Consider the following 20,635-nt stretch of genomic DNA (forward strand, 5'->3'; position numbering starts at 1 on the left):
AAACACAAAATGAGAGGGTGGAAATAAATCAAATGGACTGTATTATTGCATTTATTTCCTACTTTGCTAATATTTCTCTTTAGCTTTACCTGAAGAACCATTTGACCCATTCATTTTTTCCTGCTGTCATTGAGTTATTACTCTCAATTATTTTTGGAGGTTCTTTTTTTTTTTTTTTTTAAGATTTTATTTATTTATATGAGAGAGAGCACATGAGAGGGGGGAGGGTCAGAGGGAGAAGCAGACCCCCTGCTGAGCAAGGAGCCTGATATGGGACTCGATCCCGGGACTCCAGGATCATGACCTGAGCCAAAGGCAGTCGCTTAACCAACTGAGCCACCCAGGCGCCCTCAATTATTTTTGGAGGTTCTTAATGCTTTTTCAAACTGCTTGGTTACTTACATTTTCAGACATTTATTTCTTAAAACATATTAAAATAGTTATTTTATATTCTCTAATTCTAATCTCTCCGGTCTTTATGGGTCAGATTCTGCTGGCTCTTGCCTCTAATGTTTTGTTTCCACATGTGATTGTGGGTTTTGACTATTAACTCTCATTCCTCACAACTTCATCTATGGAAATTTCTTCAGAGAGAATTTGCAAAGATTTGTACTTGTTTCTGTCATTCAACTGAGGTCAGTACCAATCTGGACCACTTTAAAAATCTTAGGTGTTGGAGCACCTGGGTGGCTCAGTCGGTTAAGCGTCTGCCTTCAGCTCAGGTCATGATCTCAGGGTCCTGGGATGGAGCCCCCGCGTCGGGCTCCCTGCTCAGCAGGGAGTCTGCTTCTCCCTCTGACCCTCCCCCTCTCATGCTCTCTCTATCTCATTCTCTCTCTCAAATAAATAAATAAATAAAAATCTTAAAAAAAAATCTTAGGTGTTTTCAGGTTTTAAACTATTTAATGCATTGCTTGTAGTTACATGTTCTCAGGGTAGATTTATTTTCCCTTTCCATCCAACTTCAAGGTCCAGAAAAGCAGATTTCCTGGCTACTTTCTTTCTTCATGGTACCCTTTTCCACCCTGATGCTTAAGGGTATAGCCTTTTGGAGTTCTAGCTTTTCAGAAAGGATTCAGCACATTGGATGAGCCCTAGATTTCACATCCTGTCTCTCTCATCCTGCCCAACAAACAGGAGCTCAGGACTTACTAGGGTTTGGCAGGTCTGCTCATTTATGACTTCAATTCCTGTGTTTATCTTCATTCTCCCAGCTATATAAAAAATTTCTTAAGGGCGCCTCGGTGGCTCAGTTGGTTAAGCGACTGCCTTCGGCTCGGGTCGTGATCCTGGAGTCCCGGGATCGAGTCCCGCATCGGGCTCCCTGCTTGGCGGGGAGTCTGCTTCTCCCTCTCCCACTCCCCGTTTGTGTTCCCTCTCTCGCTGTGTCTTTCTCTGTCAAATAAATAAATAAAATCTTTAAAAAAAAAAAAATTTCTTAAATGTAGGGACCTAGAATAGACTTGTCTCGTATCTTCTAAATTGTTGCACGTAGGAGCGACAGTATAATGCAGGAATAATGGTAACAGTAACAGTATTTACTCCAGGACAGGTATTTTACGTTTCTTTACTTAATCTTCCCAACAGCCCTCAGAAGTAGATGCTATCTACATATTACTGTTGGGGGGAGCCTGAGGCACAGAGGAGTTAAAAGTAACTTGACCCAGCTCACTCACCTAGGGGAGCTAGTACTTACCTCAAGGCAGACTGACTCCAGAGCCTACATTCCTTAACCATTATGCTACTGCCCAAGAGGACTTTTTTTCGAGGATAATAGTAGGAAATATGTCATAATAGAAACAAACTATGTATGGAGTCTTATATACCTTGTAGAATTTTGACATTATGTGGTAGTCCTTTCATAATTAACCATAATGTCAGGAAAACTAAAGTGGTAGCAATAATTGAAGATTAATTGAAGAGAGAAATCACATGCCAATGTAAAATGATAGACTGGCTAGTTAATGCCATCTAATCAAATGACTCTTAATAAGTTTTTTAGTCCAGAAGACAAAAGAATGATGTTATTAATGAAAGAAAGTTTCAAATGTTCTTATGTAAATATTGGTGCTAAAAGTTCTTTTGGGAAGTGTGGGGTATTAGTATTTTTTTATTTACCTCATTTAAAAAATATTTTCTTAGAGATAGAAGACAATAGAGTTGGCATTTCTACATAATTGATATTTTCAGTAATAGCTGTGTTGAGATATTTACATATATAAAATTCATCCTTTTAAAGAGTGTGTAATTCAGTGGGTTTTAATATATTCACGGTTGTATAGCCATTCACCACGATCTAATTTCAGAAAATTTTCATCAGCCCCAAAGAAACCTCATACATGATTGATGTTTAACTTAGAGAGTAGTCCATCTTTTATCTGAAAAGAGGAAACAATATTCTTGATTCAAATGGATAGTAACTGACTTGTAATCATATTTAGCTAGTTCTCTAAGTCAGGTCAAGAATTGATAACAAAGACTAGCTTGAGAACATATTGCCTAAGTTATTTTTCTCTTTTTAACTATTGGAATCCCAAAGCTTTTGATCTACGGATTTAAGTAATTCCTTGTGTCACAAACAAGGTGTGGCTCAGCAAATATATTCTTGAACATGAGGTTTTGTTTTTAATATCAACACGATCTTTTTATTGAGTTTTAGAAGAACTTTAAAATCTAACCTGTTTAAAATACCAAGAAAATAGTTCTAGGAGATATCTAAGGTTTGCCTAGAAACTTAAATCACTTTACATTTTCATTTAAGATGCCAGTGACAGTGGGCGTTCTTACAAAACAGTCCTGGACCGCTGGAGAGAGTCTCTCCTCGCTTCTGCTAGTCTATCCCAAGTCTTTCTTCATCTGTCCACCTTGGATCGTAGCGTGATATGGTCTAAATCTATACTGAATGCTCGTTGTAAGATATGCCGAAAGAAGGGCGATGCTGAAAACATGGTACTTTGTGATGGCTGTGATCGGGGTCATCATACCTACTGTGTTCGACCAAAGCTCAAGGTAGTTTTTCCCTCTTCTACTTCTTAGATTAGAATTGAGTGGTTGAGGTTTTGAGTGACAGATGACTAATCATTTCTGTGATTTGTCAAGACTGTGCCTGAAGGAGATTGGTTTTGTCCAGAGTGTCGGCCAAAGCAACGTTCTAGGAGACTCTCCTCTAGACAGAGACCATCCTTGGAAAGTGATGAAGATATGGAAGACAGTATGGAAGGTGAGGATGATGAAGTTGATGATGATGATGAAGAGGGTCAAAGTGAGGAGGAGGAGTATGAGATAGAACAAGATGAAGATGACTCTCAAGAAGAGGAAGAAGTCAGGTAAGTCCTAATATGCAATAAAATGAGAGTTTGTGAGTCGTAACTAGACAGTCTCTTGACTACTTAAATACAAATGGAATGATTGGGGCCCATAACTTTTTTTTTCTTAATTTTATTTTATTATGTTATGTTAATCACCATACATTACATCATTAGTTTTTGATGTAGTGTTCCATGATTCATTGTTTGCATATAACACCCAGTACTCCATTCAGTATGTGCCCTCTTTAATACCCATCACCAGGCTAACCCATCCTCCCACCCCCTCCCCTCTAGAACCCTCAGTTTGTTTCTCACAGTCCATAGTCTCTCATGGTTCGTCTCCCCCTCTGATTTCCCCCCTTCATTTTTCCCTTCCTACTATCTTCTTCTTTTTTTTAACATATAATGTATTATTTGTTTCAGAGGTGTACAGGTCTGTGATTCAACAGTCCTACATAATTCATAGTGCTCACCATAGCACATACCCTCCCCAATGTCCCATAACTTTTTAAAAACTGGTGTGTAATATAGTGGCCTAAAGTTATCCTTGCTTTAGTCTTCTAAGCATTTGAAGTTATTCCTGAGGGAGTGTAATACCTTTGTGAGTTTAGCCAGATCATAAAATCAAATATGAGTTCACGTTTGGACAGGAATACCAATTCAGACCCCCATCAAGTTTGATTTTACTTAATTTTATGCCTAAAGCAGCAAATAAGCTGCTTGATGAGGATATTGATGAGGTAAAGATGAATGAATGCAGCTTCCCAGTGCCCCTCTTGCTTTCTCAAGGAGTTATACTCAAATATTGGTGATTTTGGCATCTATGGAGAGAGAGAGAAGCCAGTAGGCACATGGTATTATTATACTCCTTCCACATTAGCATCCAGAAACAACTCCTATACTACCATATAACCAGATATTCTGCAGCTTAGCAAGCTGTGTCACCCAGGCCTAATGAATGTGTTGGGGGCCTGGTTATTCCTGCTGTGGCAGCACTGGAGTATTCTCCCCCTTATTTGTCCCTAAGACCTCCCCACCTTTTTAACATTTGAACCCCATTCATGTGGAATCAGGAAAGTGGATGTAAAGCAAGGGCAACTTTGAACTGACAAGGTACAAAAAGGCCAGTCTGCAGAGGATAAGTAGAGAGAGCTACCGCATCTATTGTAAGCAAGTTATTTTTTTACTCGCTCCAACTAGCAGGAGCCGTCTTCCCTGTAGATTGTAAGGGCAGTATTTATGTTAAACATAAAGATAATAAAGAATTTGGGGCGTTCATTAAGCATCTGTCTTCGGCTCAGGTCATGATCCCAGGGTCCTGGGATCGAGCCCCGCATCAGGCTCCCTGCTCAGCGGGAAGCCTACTTCTCCCTCTCCTACTCCCCCTGCTTGTGTTCCCCCCTCACTGTGTCTCTCTCTGTCAAATAAATAAACAAAATCTTTAAAAAAAAAAAAAAGGTAAAGAATTTGGAAAATTCTTGGAAATACTTTAGGTAGACTGGAAGTCCAGGTATATGGGGAGATGGATAAAAAGAGGCTTAAAGGGGTTGTTTCATCCTTGTCTACAACTTAAAGGCAATTAAAAGATCGAACCTAGGGGTGCTTGGCTGGCTCAGTCAGTGGAGCATGTAACTCTTGAGCTCAGGGTCTTGAGTTCTAGCCCCATGTTGGGGGTAGAATTTACTAAGAATAAAAGTAAGAGAAAAGATTGAACCTAGTTTTATATTTTACAGTAAGAATCAGAAGGTGGCAAAGAGATTCTTAGCATGGTATTCAGGAACCACAGGTTTAGGGCCTACTTTGACCAAGCCTGTAGGTTACCTCAGCATCAGTGGTAATGAAGAGTGATGGTCTCCTGTAGCATAAGGACACCAAAGAAATGTATGTAGAACTCACTGGCTGAAGAGTAGAACAAGGGGAATAGAAATTATCTTATGTGCATCATTTCTCTGTACAATAATTATGTTTTCTAACAATATTTACAGCCCACCAAAACGAGGAAGACCGCAAGTTAGATTGCCAATTAAAACAAGAGGGAGACTTAGCTCTTCTTTCTCAAGTCGTGGCCAACGACAAGATCCTGGAAGATACACTTCAAGGAGTCAGCAGAGTACACCCAAAACAACTATTTCCTCTAAAACCACTGGTAGAAGCCTTAGAAAGATAAAGTCTGCCCCTCCAACAGAAACTAAATCTTTAAGAATTGCCAGTCGTTCTACTCGCCAGAGTTACAGCCCACTGCAAGCAGATGTATTTGTGGAACTACTTAGTCCTCGTAGAAAACGCAGAGGCAGGAAGAGTGCTAATAATACACCAGAAAATAGTCCCAACTTCCCTAACTTCAGAGTCATTGCCACAAAGTCAAGTGAGAAGTCAAGATCTCTAAATGTTACTCCAAAACTTTCTCTCCAAGATAGTGAATCCAAGAGAAGAGGAAGGAAAAGACAATCTACAGGTATGAAGAAGTCTAATTTAAATTATTCTTACCTAAGAAAATGGAATCATTTGGGAAGATTGAGTGTTGAGATATTTTGCATCATTTTTTAAAGGCTGTGACTAAAATAGACTTAAGTGATTAGGGAGCAACCTGGCCTGAAGCATAATATTTATCGAAAGGGCAGCTATTTGGGGAATAAGGTAAATTATGGGTATTTTTCTAGTAGGGTAGCAAGGTAGTTGTGAGAAATTTGCAGCGTCCTGTTTCTAATGGGGAGATTTGGCCAATATTTCAGTAGTGTCAGTAGAACCCATTATAACACATTTCATTCTCTTCTACCCTTTTCTCCTTTAAAATACACCTACTCATCATCACCTAGACAAGCTACTTTCGGTTATTTGGGAAGGTTCCTATCTGACATACTGAATTTGGGGTCAGGGGAGAAATGGGGGAGTAATATTGTTAGGGAGTGATCATCGGCTATCTTTTTAATTTTGATAATTATTGTTTATAGTAATCTTTATCCAAATAATAATCTATTTATCTCTTCGATTCTATTCTTTTTTTCTTTTAATATCAGTAGTAATAGAACTTTAATAGTTCCAGAAAATGAAATTAGACATAAAAAATGATACTGTTCCTTGAAGAACTATAGGTAGGTTGTATTGCATTATTCAAATACATGACAGGATTAAGGAGTTCATTTGGTGAAAGAATGGAAGACAGTCTGTTTATGCAGTCACTAGATTGTCAGGGTGGTGGAAGGGTGTTGTATCAGGTAATTTGGCACCAAGATCTAATTTAGCTTTTCCTATCCCCTTGCCTATCAGTTTTGCTCTTCTTCAGGCTGTTTGGAAACATAGTATACCAAAACATTTGTATTCTAAAAAACTCTGCTAAGAAAAAAAAATTTTGATTGATTTATAAAATTACTAACCTGGTTCCAGTGACAAACGAAGGGGGAAATGTATGCATTTACATTTAAGTAGAGAATTTAAACACCTGAATTCATAATATGAACTATGCTACCCTTTTATACTAATTCATACACTTTAGATTTTGTTATATATACCTTAGGTTTTACGAGAAAGCATTTTGCTTTAAGGAAGTCCCCATATGAAATTAAGATAAGAGGGGCGCCTGGGTGACTCAGTCGGTTGAGGGACTGACTCTTGATTTTGGCTCCGGTTGTGATCCCAGAGTCGTGGGATCAAGCCCCACCTCAGGCTCCATGCTCAGCGTGGAGTCTGCTTGTCCTTCTCCCTCTGCTCCCCCCCCCACTTGCTCTCTTTCACTCTCTCTCTCCCTCCTTCCCTCTCCCTCCCTCAAATAAATAGGGAGATTATCTTTAAGATAATCTTTTACTTCGTTATTAAACTTTACATTTCTCTTATGCAAGGTAATTTATAAAGAGGCCTACTTGCTAGATCTGAAGAGGTTGCTTTCCCAAGTATGTGTTTCAGGAAATTCTGGAGAATTGCTTGCTTGCTTTTTATTATAGTTGAAAAAAAAATTTTTTTTTTTAAGATTTTATTTATTTATTTGAGAGAGAGAGAATGAGAGACAGAGAGCACGAGAGGGAAGAGGGCAGAGGGCAGAGGGAGAAGCAGACCCCCTGCCGAGCAGGGAGCCCGATGCGGGACTCGATCCCGGGACTCCAGGATCATGACCTGAGCCGAAGGCAGTCGCTTAACCAACTGAGCCACCCAGGCGCCCCTGAAAAAATATTTTTAATAAAATGGGCTAAAAAATAATCTATAAACTTTGTGTTCTAAGAATTTTCTTTTATATTACAGTGTTTTTACAACATGTTCCCACTGAATGTTTAATTAATTTGGAAATTTTATGATCAGAAAGGAAATAGTGGGGGCACCTGGCTGACTCAGTCAGTGGAGCATGCAACTCTTGATCTTGGGGTTGTGAGTTTGAGCCCCACATTGGATATAAAGATTACTTAAAAATAAAATCTTTAGGGGTACTGGGCTGGCTCCGTCAGAAAAGCATGCAACTCTTCATCTGGAGGTCGTGAGTTCAAGCCCCACGTTGGGTGTAGAGATTACATAAATAAAAACTTTTTTAAAAAAATTAATAATCATAAAAATAAATAATAAAGTCTTTTTTAAAACAAAGGAAAGAGTGAATATTTAGTCCAGATTTTTGTGTTTCAGAATGTAAGTTAATTTATCTCACTATATATCGAATATCAATTTTCTGTTTGAATTTAGGCTGTATTTTTATACCCATTTAGCTTGTAGTGATCAAATATTTTGCTTTGTCATCACCTAAAATTATTTATTTATTTAGAATCCTCTCCTATGACCCTGAGTCGAAGGAGTTCAGGCCGACAAGGAGGAGTTCATGAACTGTCTGCTTTTGAACAACTTGTTGTGGAACTGGTACGGCATGATGACAGCTGGCCGTTTTTGAGACTCGTTTCCAAAATCCAGGTAATATCATTAAACTTGAACGTAATAAAATAAAATTAGATTTAAAAAAAAACCTGATAGGGGCGCCTGGGTGGCTCAGTCGTTAAGTGTCTGCCTTCGGCTCAGGTCATGATCCCAGGGTCCTGAGATCGAGCCCCACATCTGGCTCCGCTCAGCGGGAAGCCTGCTTCTCCCTCTCCCACTCCCACTGCTTCTGTTCCCGCGCTCGCTGTGTCTCTCTCTGTCAAAAAAAAAAAAAAAAAAAACCCTGATAAAATGTATTCATGTACATTACCTGATTTAGTCTGCTTGGCAACTTTGAGGTAGTCAAAACCACCCATTAGTCACCATATACTTTGTTTTTTAAACACTTGGAAAGTTAGTTTCTACACTGAAAGCAAGGGCATTCGAGAGCATTCTCTCCTCAGCCCCTTCCAACCCTGACTGATTCTCATGCATGATGACAGTAATGTTGAAATAGCTTCAGTGTGTTTATTCTGTGTAATGAGTATGAGTAGATTTGATTCAACTGTGTGCTATTATTGACTTCTGTTACGCAAAACAGCTGTTCTTAAACTTCAGCGTACACCAGAATCACCTGGGCGGGCTTGTTAAAACACAGGTAACTGGTCCTCACCCCAGAGTTCTTGATTCACTAGGTCTGGAATGATGCTGATGGCGCTGGTCCAGAGACCACGGTGTGAAAACACTAATGTGGAAGATAGGTACTCTTAGAAAACAGATGGCCTAAAACTAAGGCATTTGAGTTGGTTTTGGAGTTATTTATATACGGGGGGCAGAACGTGATGTGTGCTGCAGCAGATAGGACAGTGTTACAGTGCTGATAGAAGTTCTTTTTTTTATTATTATAGAATCAGGTTAGTTTTTTTTTTTTATTGTGTAGCCATCATATAGTACATCATTAGTTTTTGATGTAGTGTTCAACGATCCATTAGTTGCGTATAACACCCAGTGCTTATCACCACATGTGCCCTCCTTAGTACCCATCACCCAGTTACCCCATCCCCCTGTAATAGAAGTTCTAATGGACTTCCAGAAGTAGAGAAGAAAAGGAGATTGATTTGAGCATTTCGGAGGGAGGGAATAACAGGAATTTAAAAGTTTTTAATGGAAGAACTGTTTGGTCTGGTCATTAAAGATAGGTGGAATATCAACAGTGAGAAATGAAATAAGGACATTGCATGAAAAGGGCATGGTAAGTTAAAGACCCAGAAGTGAGAATATGGGAAATGATGGGTAGTTTGAATGGAACAACGGATGTGTTAGAGAGGCACAAGTAGATTATAAAGCGTCTCACTTGTTAGGTGTGTTAGGTGAAGGCTTCTGAATGAAAAAGTGATACCTTCCGAATTCTACTTTGAGATTGCTAGAGCAAGAATGTGAAGGATTAATTACCATTGAATAGCATCCTATAAAAATTAAATCTCAGTTTGACTCTAACTCATTTTTCCTGAGTAGTTTTTGCGCTGAATTAAGTTTTGTTACATACATTTTATTATTTATTACAAATGCAATAATGCTCATTAAATAACTTGATAGATACATATATGTATCTCTGTGGAGAGAAATAGAGACAGAGAGAGAAAGAGAGCACACAAGCAGAATCATAAGCTTTTTCTTTTCACAATAAGTTGTCATTTTTTATAGTATCAAATAAGCTTCTACAACATTATAGTGACTGAAACATATTAAGTGGTTTTAATGGAATAATAGTATTCAGAGATTAACATTCAGTTGCTTTTAAGTGCAGAACCTTCACATATTTGACCACTTATCTCTGATAAATTTTCTATAGGAGAGATATATTTGAATTATTTTACAGGTCCCAGACTATTATGACATCATCAAAAAGCCCATTGCCTTAAATATAATTCGTGAAAAAGTGAACAAATGTGAATATAAATTAGCATGTAAGTAATTTATGTTTTTCTCTGATAATTATTTTTGTTTAAAGAGGTAACTGCTGTTTTTCTTGTTATTTAAATGATGTATATTAACGGATTGTGTAGCTGGCATCCCAGGAGGTCTCTAAAATGCTTGTCTATGTAGATGAAAGATGGATAGGGGTTTGAATGAGTTAGATATTTTGTAGAATCTGATCTGAATAGAAGTTGTGTGCAATTATGTAACATTCCTAATTACATAATTGCATAGTTTCAGTAGAACAATGTTAAAGCATTTGTAGTTAAACAGTTTTAAAAGCTTTAGATCTGCTGCCTTGTTTCAGAGGCTTCAATTTCTAAAGAAAAAAGTGGGCTTCCATTTTCTTAATGACATTTCCAGGTATCATATAAACAAAAAATTATGTTTAGAGTTTATGTACTTTTATTTTAATCTCATTTGGTTTTTTCTTTCTAGCGGAATTTATCGATGATATTGAGTTAATGTTTTCGAACTGCTTTGAGTACAACCCTCGTAACACAAGTGAAGCAAAAGCTGGAACTAGGCTTCAAGCATTTTTTCATATTCAGGCTCAAAAACTTGGACTCCATGTCACGCCTGGGAATGTGGATCAAGTTAGCACACCACCAGCTGCAAAAAAGTCACGAATCTAATTTTGTCCTTCTAAAGGATATATTTGAGGAAAACAAATTGTTCATGAAAATGGAACATTAAATCATGCTCTAAAGCAGACATATATATATAAAGCAATAACAGCTGATTGACCACACTGAAGTGTGGCCTGCACTATATTCTCAATTTTAATATTAAGCACTCAGGAGAATGTAGGAAAGATTTCCTTTGCTACAGTTTTGTTCAGTATCTAATAAGTTTGATAGATGTATTGGATACAGTACTGGTTTACAGAGGTTTTTGTACATTTTGAGATCATTCATGTGTCCCAATATCTTTGAAAGTATTTTTTCACCTGTGATTTATTTTGTCATTGATTTTTTTTAGAAGTGGTATTAAGGAAGATTTATCTGTATACAGATACATCTTCTATTATAGCACAGTTTAGAAAAGTATATGTGTCTAAGAATTGTTTAATGAGCACATTCTTTCAACACTACACATGAATGAATCCAATTTTATATCCTTGAAGTGCTGTACCAGTGCTGGCTGGAGGTATTAAGTCTGAGTTTATTAACTAGATATTTATTTAGCATTCAAAATAATTTGTGAATTTGTTTTGTATTTATAAAATTTGTACCTGGAAAATGTTCTTTAATTTTTTTAAACATTTTACTGTGTTTTTGTTTTATTTCTCTAACTTCCTTAATGATCAATCAATAAAAGGTAACACCCCCCCCTTTCCCTGACAGTTCTTCCAGTTTTATAGAACTCTATTACAAGTTTCTGTGTACAACTTTTTAAGTGTACAAATAAAATGATACATGTTTTTCAAGTATTCTGAATCTGGAATTTTTACAAATCAGAACTGAACTATTACACATGATACATACTGACCATAGGAACTAATGTTTTATTGTACGTGAGTCTCTATGGCAGTGATTTGCATCTTTTTCAGCCCAAACCTTTGGAGGAGTAAGATACCTCCCATGAGGAACAGTAGCAGTCTGTGACAGGGATTCTCAGTAAAAGGAAGAAAGAAAGTTTGGAATATGCCTACCTGGTTAAAAAATACCACTCAAAAATTTTTAAAATAGAAAGTGCTATTTCTTAGGTATAGAAGATACAGAGGGGCCTCAGTTTCATAGGAGTAGCTGTTCCTTTTAGGATGCAAAAGACAGATGTCCTCCCTTTTTGGGAGGCAGTAGAGTGATCCCTCTATTTGCTCATCTAAATCTGGACAATATTATATTCTCATTTAATTAGGTTTATTTATTTGGGTAGTTACCCCTCTTTCATGTCTCTCTCTTATGCTTTGAGATGATCAGCTCTCTGGATTCTTTGCATGAATATGTTCACAACTATAACTTGGTATTTTTGTAATCATTTCATATGCCAATAACCAAATTTCTTAGAAAATTTTACCTTAGGGGCACCTAGGTGGCCCAGTCGGTTGGGCATCTGCCTTTGGCTCAGGTCATGATCTTAGGGTCCTGGGATTGAGTCCTGCATGAGGCTCCCTTGCTCAGTGGGGAGTCTGCTTCTGCCTCTGCCTACCACTCCCCCTGCTTGTGCGCTCTCTCACTGTCACATAAATAAATAAAATCTTTTCTAAAAAATGAAAATTTTACTTTAATAGTATATTAAATATTCAGGAAAGAATTCTAAAATATAATTACACTTTAATAGTAAATTATCTGATTACTTAATATTCTTCACTTTTTAATATTAATTTTTATATATTTGCTTTTCTTGTAGACTAAATACTAAGAAGGAAAAATCTGGCTAACTACTGAATTACTGAGTTTGAAAGTCTGTCTTAAAACTTGGCAATTTAGGGGCACCTGGGTGGCTCAGTCAGTTAAGCATCTGCCTTCGGCTCAGGTCATGATCTCAGGGTCCTGGGATCGAGCCCCACGAGGGGATCCCTGCTCAACAGGGAGTCTGCTTCTCTTCCCTCTGCTCCCCCAACTCATTCTCTCTCTCTCTCTCTCTCTTAAATAAATCTTAAAAAAAAAAAAAAGAAAGAAAATGTAGACTGGTGGGGTGCCTGGCTGCCTCATTCAGTAGAGCATACCACTCTTGATCTCAGGGGTCATGAGTTTGAGCCCCATGTTAGATGTAGAGATTACCTTAAAAAAATAAAATCTGAAAGAAGGGAAGGAAGAAAGAAAGAAAGAGAAAGGAAGGAAGAAAGAAAGAGAAAGAAAAAATGTAGATTGGAAAAAAAATTTTTCTAAAATGTCCAAAAACCTATAAGGAGGAAAAAAAAAAAACTTTAAAAATGATCCTTAGGCACACTTCTACTTCTGGGATAAAGAAGTAAGCAAGCATCCTTTTCCCTAATCCTCCTGCTATAAAACTAAAAACTAAAACCCCTGGATGTTATGTATAAAGCAAACTTAAGCCTGAAAGTTGGAGAAGAGGCAGACTGACTGGGGACCTTGGGATCTGAGGAAAGAGTGATGAGTTCCCTGGGTTTTGTTTTTGGCTCATATATCCAGATGATACTGAAGAAGCCGGCATCTGGAAATTCTAAATGGCACAAACAAAACAAAAGCCATGACAAAAGCTTTTCCTAGCCAAAGGACTGGCAAAGGAGCAGCCTAGTAAGACAAAGCATTTGGACAATAACACTCCATTCCAGCCAAACACCACAGACAAAAACTGGCCTTACCCACACACCCAGCAAAAATCAAGTGGGGAGCCTAGACTTCCACCCTCATTAGGATAAAATGAGGTGCCCCAACACCCCCACTGAAGCGGTGTGAGTGGAGACTCAGAAGGGAGCCTGGACTTTCATCCCCACCAGTCAGTAGTGACGTACTTCCCTGCTCCCCCACAGCGTCAGTGGAGACCAGGAGGCGCCTAGCCTCACACCACTGGCCAGCAATAATGGGAACCCCATTTCTGGTGTCATAAGAGACTGAGTGGGAAATTTGGATTTCTACTGCATCTGGCAATTATAAGGCAGTTCCCAGGCTTTCCCTGCCAGTAGGATCAGAGAAAGCCAGCGAAGCAAGAAGATTTAAATAAGGTCCAGAGTCATAATACGAAAATGTCCATGTTTCAGTCGAAAATTACACCACGAACTAGGAAGATCTCAAACTGAATGAAAAAGAGAAAGATGCCAACACCAAGATGACAAAACTATGTGACAAAGATTTTAAAGCATCCATGATAGGGGCACCTGGGTGGCTCGGTTAAGCGTCTGAATCTTTGTTTCCGCTCAGGTCATGATTCCGTGGTGAAGAGGTCGAGCCCCACATGGAGCCCCACGTTGGGCTTCATCCTCATCCGGAAGTCTGCTTCCCCTTCTTCCCTCCCCCTGCATTCTCTCTGTCTCTGAAATAACTAAATCTAAAAAAAGAAAAATATAAAGCACCATGATAAGAATGCTTCAGTGAGCAACTACAAACACACCTGAAACAGTTTCAGTTTTCTATTGCTGCTGTAACAAATTGCCACAAATTTAGCAGCTTAGATGATATAAGCTTGTTAGTTGTGGGTTAGAAGTCTGACACAAATCTCATGGGCTAAAATGAAGTTTTCAGAGAACTGCTTTTCTTCCTGAAGTCTCTAGGAAAGAACCATTTCCGTGCTCTTTCCAGCTTCTAGAGGTCACCCACATTCCTTGGCTCATGGCCCCCTTCATCTTCAAATCTACCAACATAACATTTCTCTGTGCCTTTCTTCAATAATCACATCTTCCTCTAACCACTGCCAGGGAATTTTCTCTGATTTTAAAGACCCATTTGAGTAGATTATATCTGCCCACACAACTCGGAAAATCTCCTTGAGTTAATCGCATTTTGGAATTCTCTTTTGCCATGTAAAGTAACATATTCATAGGGATTCCAGGGATTGGGACGCGTACATCTTTGGAGAAGGAACAGAAAAGAAAAAAAAAGGTAGACATAAACCCTAACAAAGCAATAATTATATGCTTTTTTTTTTTTTTTTTTTGGACAGAGGCTGCGAGAGAGGGAACACAAGCAGGGGGAGTGGGAGAGGGAGAAGCAGGCTTCCCGCTGAGCAGGGAGCCCGATGCAGGGCTTGATCCCAGGACCGTGGAATCATGACCCGAGCCACCCAGGCTTAATCTATACCGATTAAAAAAATAGAACAACAACAAAAGAAATTGGCCCGGGCTGGGAGGGAGAGAGTAAAAGAGGGTTGAATGGAGCACAGGGGCTTTTTAGGGCAGTGAAACTATTCTATATGATTCTGTAATGGTGGCTGTATTTCATTATAGATTTGTTAAAACCCATAGAATGTACAACACAAAGAATGAATCCTGATGTAAACTATGGGCTTTAGTTAATAATAAGGTATCAAGGGCGCCTGGGTGACTCAGTTGGTTGGGCGACTGCCTTCGGCTCAGGTCACGATCCTGGAGTCCCGGGATCCAGTCCCGCATCGGGCTGGCTGCTCGGCAGGGAGTCTGCTTCTCCCTCTGACCCTCCTCCCTCTCATGCTCTCTGTCTCTTATTCTCTCTGTCTCAAATAAATAAATAAAATCTTTAAAAAAAAATAATAAGGTATCAATATTGGTTTATCAGTTATAACAAATGTAGCACACTAATGGAAGATGTTACTAAGAGGGAAAACTGGGGATGGGGATTAGGAAGTATATGAGAACTCTCTCTACTTTCCGCTCTAGTTTTATGTAAACCTAAAAGTGTTCAAATAAATAGTCTACTAATTAAAAAGAGAGATTGACAAAATGGATTAAGACACATGGCCAAATTATATGCAGTCTACAAGAAACGCACTTCAAATTTAACTATATGGGTAGCTTGAAAGTAAAAGGATGGAAAAAGATAAAGCATGTAAACATTGATTAAAGAAAATCAGGAGTGGCTATATAAATCAATATCAGGTAAAATAGACTTAAGAACAATGAAGGTTACCAAAGACAGGAAGGGACATTACATGATAATAAAGGGATCAATACACCAAGAATGGTGATTCTAAATGTGTATGCATTTAGGGATGCAAAACATGTGGAAACGAAAACTGATAGAACTGAAAGGAGAAATAGACAAATCCATAGTTACAGGTGGAGACTTCACCCCTCCTCTCTCAACAATTAATAGGACAACTAGGCAGAAAATCAGCAAGTATATAACACCATCAATCAATAGGATCTACTCAACATTCATGGAGCCCTCCACCCAACAACAGTGGAATACATATTCTCACATACTCTCAAAGATAGATCATATCCAGAGCCAGAAGCCTCCATTTCAACTCAGTTTTTTTTCTCTCTAAAGTCTAAACCAACTCTGTCAGAGTCTGCAAAGTACTCTCTTTGTTTAACTTACTGGGTGGCCTAACAATGCCATCCTTTAGGACAAAGATAAATAGTCCACCAGTCCAGACCGTCTCTTGACAATTTCTTGGAGAGAAATGAGCAAACTACAAATCAAAAGAACATCTGGAAATCCATCCTGTATAATAGAAAGCAAGAGATCTATAACTACTGCAAGTTAGAAGTTGATGGACTCGCTATGGCTACATCTGGTAGAATTAGAGAAGGCGTGTTAAGAGTTCACATATGTTAGGAATCCCAGCAGATCAAAGACTCTTAGCTTGAACTCTTTTCTACTGGATCTAAAAACATCTACCACTGCCCCCACCCAAATGTGAAAGAAGCCCTTCGTCTCTAAATGTGCATGTTACTTTGAAGGTAGGAATTCCAAGGGCAGAATCTTAAAGAGCTAACTTTTTGAGATGAAGCTTTAGCAAAAGTATTTTACTTAGATAAATAATGCAATTATCACATTTTTTTAAATGTTCTGACCTATGGCCAAAAAATAAATGACCAAGAAGAGCAGGGTCTAAAAATCTTTTAATAAATGTAAAATACTCCTTTGGTTATTCCTATTTGTAGAAGATAATGGGCCTCATTCTTTAAATTTAGGTCAAAAATATGCCTCCACATAGCAAAGGCAAACTGTCCTCATTGGTTTGGAAAGAACTTTCCTGGGATAAAAATTGTCATAGGACGCAGCCAACCACACAGGCATTCCTTCTTGACCATCTCTGGATAGCCCAATAAAAGCCTGTTCTCTGGTGCTCTTCTCTGGCGGTGTTTCAGAGTCACCCAGGGATTAGAAGCCTAAATACAAAGAATAAAACTTTACAATTATTTGAAGAATATATAGGAAAATATTTTTATATCAAGATTGAAAAGGATTTCATCTCTATATTATATATATGCTTTTTTATTATGGGCAAATTTTAACATACACAAATTAGATAGAATGAACTTCCGTGTGAGGCGCCTGGGTGGCTCAGTCGGTTAAGCGTCTGCCTTCGGCTCAGGCCATGGTCCCAAGAGCCTGGTATTGAGTCCTACATGGGGCTCCCTGCTCAGCAGGGAGTTGGCTTCTCCCTCTGCCTGCCGCTCCCCCCTGCCTGTGCTCTCCTGTTCTGGCTCTCTGACAAATAAATAAACAAAACCTTAAAAAAAAAAAAAAAAGGAACGAACTTCCTCATCACACTACTTCATCTGTAAATATTTCAGAATGTATCTCTAAAAGGAAAGGGACCCTAAACAAAAATCACCTCAATATCATTACATTAAAAAGACTAATACTGATTCCTTGAGCTCATCAAATATCTAGTGGGGAAGGATTTCTTGAAAGAAAGGAGAAAAGATGGGAAGAAGGAGGAAGTAGGGAGGAGAAGGAGGAGAAGGGTAGGGGGAGGAAGATGGGAGGGAGGGATCAAGGAAGGAAGGGGGAAGACAAACCATAAACATAAAAGAAAAGGCACAGACCTAAAGGAATAACTTGATACATTCTTTTTTTTTTTAAGATTTTTATTTATTTATTTGACAAAGACACAGCGAGACAGGGAACACAAGCAGGGGGAGTAGGAGAGGGAGAAGCAGGCTCCCCGCCGAGCAGGGAGCCCGATGTGGGAGTTGATCCCAGGACCCTGGGATCATGACCTGAGCCGAAGGCAGACGCTTAACGACTGAGCCACCCAGGTGCCCCTGATACATTCTATCACATAATTTTTCTAACTTCTTAGGAGACACCAAAAACAAAATGAAAAAATGGCCCAGAGAATGGGAGAAGATAGTGGGGCGCCTGGGTCTCTCTGACAAATAAAAAAATAAAAAATTTAATCTTTTAAATTTAAAAAAAATTATTTAAAATTAAAAAAAATTATTTAAAATTAAAAAATATTTGCAATGCATATTCTAACAGACAAAAATCTGGTATACTGAACACATAAAGAATTGCTACAAATAAGGAAAAGAAAGATAACTCTACAGAAAATTTTATAAAGTATGTGAGCTGGCATAAATATGTAGACAGAGTTTGCGGAGGGAGAAACAATTTAAGTCATTGAAAGACACCTGCCTCTGCTTTGGTTCTTGATTGGCCTCTAGCCCTGGGGCAAAATTGTCTGTTAGGGAGGAAAGCGCAGGAGTCCCTAATTAATTAGAGTTTCAAAATTTAAACCTAAGACATTGTGATAATTAAACAAGTAACTGATAGAATCACTTTAGGTTAAATGTCTAGATTTTTTAACTATTATTTTACTAGAAGATACTATAATTTACTCCATGTCACTCTTCTTATTTTAAACCTTTTAATAGCTTCCTGTAACACAGAATAAAACCCGAAGATCCTTAACAGTAGAAGCTGCCAAATTTTCTCTGTTCAAGGTGCCCTTAGTATCCCAGTAATTGTTTTCAAGGTACTCTTAGGGCCAAAGAAATACCTAACGGTTCTGTTTATTAAGCAAAGTCCAAGTGACTTAATATTTATGTCCTAACAGCGCCTGCTGGGCGCTACATAACTTCTCAAACCTTGGCATCAGATTGTACACAACCACCCTCATTTCCTGCTCCACACGGATTCTCTCGAGGGAGTAGCTTTTTAATCACACCAACAGCGGAAAACTCATCCAAAGGAACCGCGGGATCTGAAGTTGAAAGTGTAAACGCTCGAGTTGGTAAGTTCCCGCGGTGTCCGAGAGATGTCGCTGTGTTTCCCTTAAAACCGAAAGCATCCGCCCCTCGCCCAGGGAGTTTGCTGGGACCCCGGGGGAGCTTCAACCCAGGGTTCGGGACAAGTTTATAGTTGCTGCATTAGTTGGCCCCTAACCACTTCAGCCTCATTTTGTTGTGCTCTCCTTCTTGTCTGCTACACTGTAGTTTCACTGGCTTTTTCTTTTCCCCAAAAGACCGAGCCTCTTTTTCATGCTGTTGTCTTTGGAACGCTCTTCAAGATGAGAAATCTTCCTTAAGTCCCCTGCTATTTTTTCAACAGACTTTAAGCTGCATGAAAGCAGGGACCATGTTTGTTTTCTTCATCTTCTATCCGGTGCCTAGCACAATTCTTGGCACATACTTAAAAACATCAAAGAATAAAAAGAAAAAGCTATGTATATTCTATTGATATTTTTTCAAGAGTTTGCTTGTTTGTTTGAGAGAGAGTGCACAAGCAGGGCGAGGAGTAGAGGGGGAAAGAATCTCCAGCTGACTCCCCTGCTGAGCCCCAGGTCCCCCACACCCTGAGATCGTGACCTGAGCCAAAACCAAGAGTTACCCAGGTGCCCCTACTGATACATTTGTTTAGAGATTAATTTTAAGACCTGCCATCAAAGTGTGAAAGGCAAGAGAAATTGCTTTCTTATTAGTTCAATTTGTCAGTAAGCAATTATAAATCTAAAAATTGATAGCGGTTTTTAATGTGATTGCTAGTGTACCTATAATGGCATTTAAAAAACAAATTTGAGCTCTACATGTAAAGCTGGAATTACAAAACTCTTTTTTTTTTAAAGATTTTATTTATTTGAGAGAGTACATGAGAGGGGGGAGGGCCAGAGGGAGAAGCAGACTCCCCGCTGAGCAGGGAGCCCGATGTGGGACTCGATCCCGGGACTCCAGGATCATGACCTGAACCGAAGGCAGTCGCCTAACCGACTGAGCCACCCAGGCACCTGGAATTACAAAACTCTTAGGGAAAAAATGGGAGAAAATCTTTATAAACATAGGTGAGGCAATGGTTTCTTAGATATAACACCAAAAGCACGGGAAACAAAAGGAAAACTAGATAAACTAGACTTCATCACATTTTCAAAGTTTTCTGCTTCTAAGGACATCACTGAAAAGCTGAAAAGACAACCCACAACCCATAGAATGAGAAATTTTTTTGTAAATCATATACCTAATAAGGGACTTGGATCCAAAGTATATAAAGAACTCTAACAACTTAATAAAAAGACAAATAACCAATTTAAAAAATGAACTGGGAAGTGGGCACCCAGGTGGCTCAGTCGGTTAAGCGACTGCCTTCAGCTCAGGTCATGATCCCAGGGTCCTGGGATCGAGCCCCATATCGGGCTCCCTGCTCAGCGGAGAGTCTGCTTCTCCCTTTCTCTCTCCCTTGCCTATCCCCCTGCTTGTGCTGCTCTTTCTCTCAAGTAAATAAAATCTTTTTTAAATTTTTAAAAAATGAAAAATGAACTGAGGGTATTAACAGATATTTCTCCAAAGAAGATACACAAATGGCCAATAAGCACATGAAAAGACGCTCAATATCATCAGCTATGAGGGAAATGCAAATCAAAACCACAAGGAGGTACCACTTCACACTCACTCGGATGGCTAAAATAAAAAAAGACAAACAAGGGGCGCCTGGGTGGCTCAGTCGTTAAGCGTCTGCCTGTCTGCCTCAGGCTCAGGTCATGATCCCTGGGCCCTGGGATCGAGTCCCACATCGGGCTCCCTGCTCTGCGGGAAGCCTGCTTCTCCCTCTCCCACTCGCCCGCTTGTGTTCCCTCTCTCGCTGTGTCTCTCTCTGTCAAATAAATAAATAAAATCTTTAAAAAAAAAAAAAGACAAACAATAATAAGTGTTGGTAAGGATGTAGAGAAATTGGAACATTGTGAATGAGATTATA

At 38.9% G+C, this 20,635-nt stretch overlaps 2 protein-coding genes across 4 annotated transcripts in view; one reads left to right on the forward strand and one right to left on the reverse strand.

The window, feature by feature from the left end:
• Positions 1-11,544, forward strand: part of BAZ1A (bromodomain adjacent to zinc finger domain 1A) — a 90,813-nt gene extending 79,269 nt beyond the window's left edge. For all 3 annotated transcript variants that reach the window (XM_081830623.1, XM_006732227.3, XM_081830622.1), the window contains 6 exons: positions 2,762-3,009; positions 3,100-3,326; positions 5,294-5,763; positions 8,050-8,192; positions 10,015-10,102; positions 10,551-11,544. In XM_081830623.1, the coding sequence (XP_081686749.1) occupies positions 2,762-3,009; positions 3,100-3,326; positions 5,294-5,763; positions 8,050-8,192; positions 10,015-10,102; positions 10,551-10,747 (1,373 nt within the window). In that variant the 3' untranslated portion in view covers positions 10,748-11,544. The remainder of the gene's footprint in view (positions 1-2,761; positions 3,010-3,099; positions 3,327-5,293; positions 5,764-8,049; positions 8,193-10,014; positions 10,103-10,550) is intronic.
• SRP54 (signal recognition particle 54) overlaps positions 1-20,635 on the reverse strand; it is a 248,683-nt gene that overhangs the window by 214,323 nt on the left and 13,725 nt on the right. The window lies entirely within an intron of this gene.

This window comes from Leptonychotes weddellii, chromosome 9 (genome assembly GCF_054177405.1).
Source record: "Leptonychotes weddellii isolate Sample4059 chromosome 9, ASM5417740v2, whole genome shotgun sequence".
In the NCBI taxonomy this organism is placed as follows: Eukaryota; Metazoa; Chordata; class Mammalia; order Carnivora; family Phocidae; genus Leptonychotes; species Leptonychotes weddellii.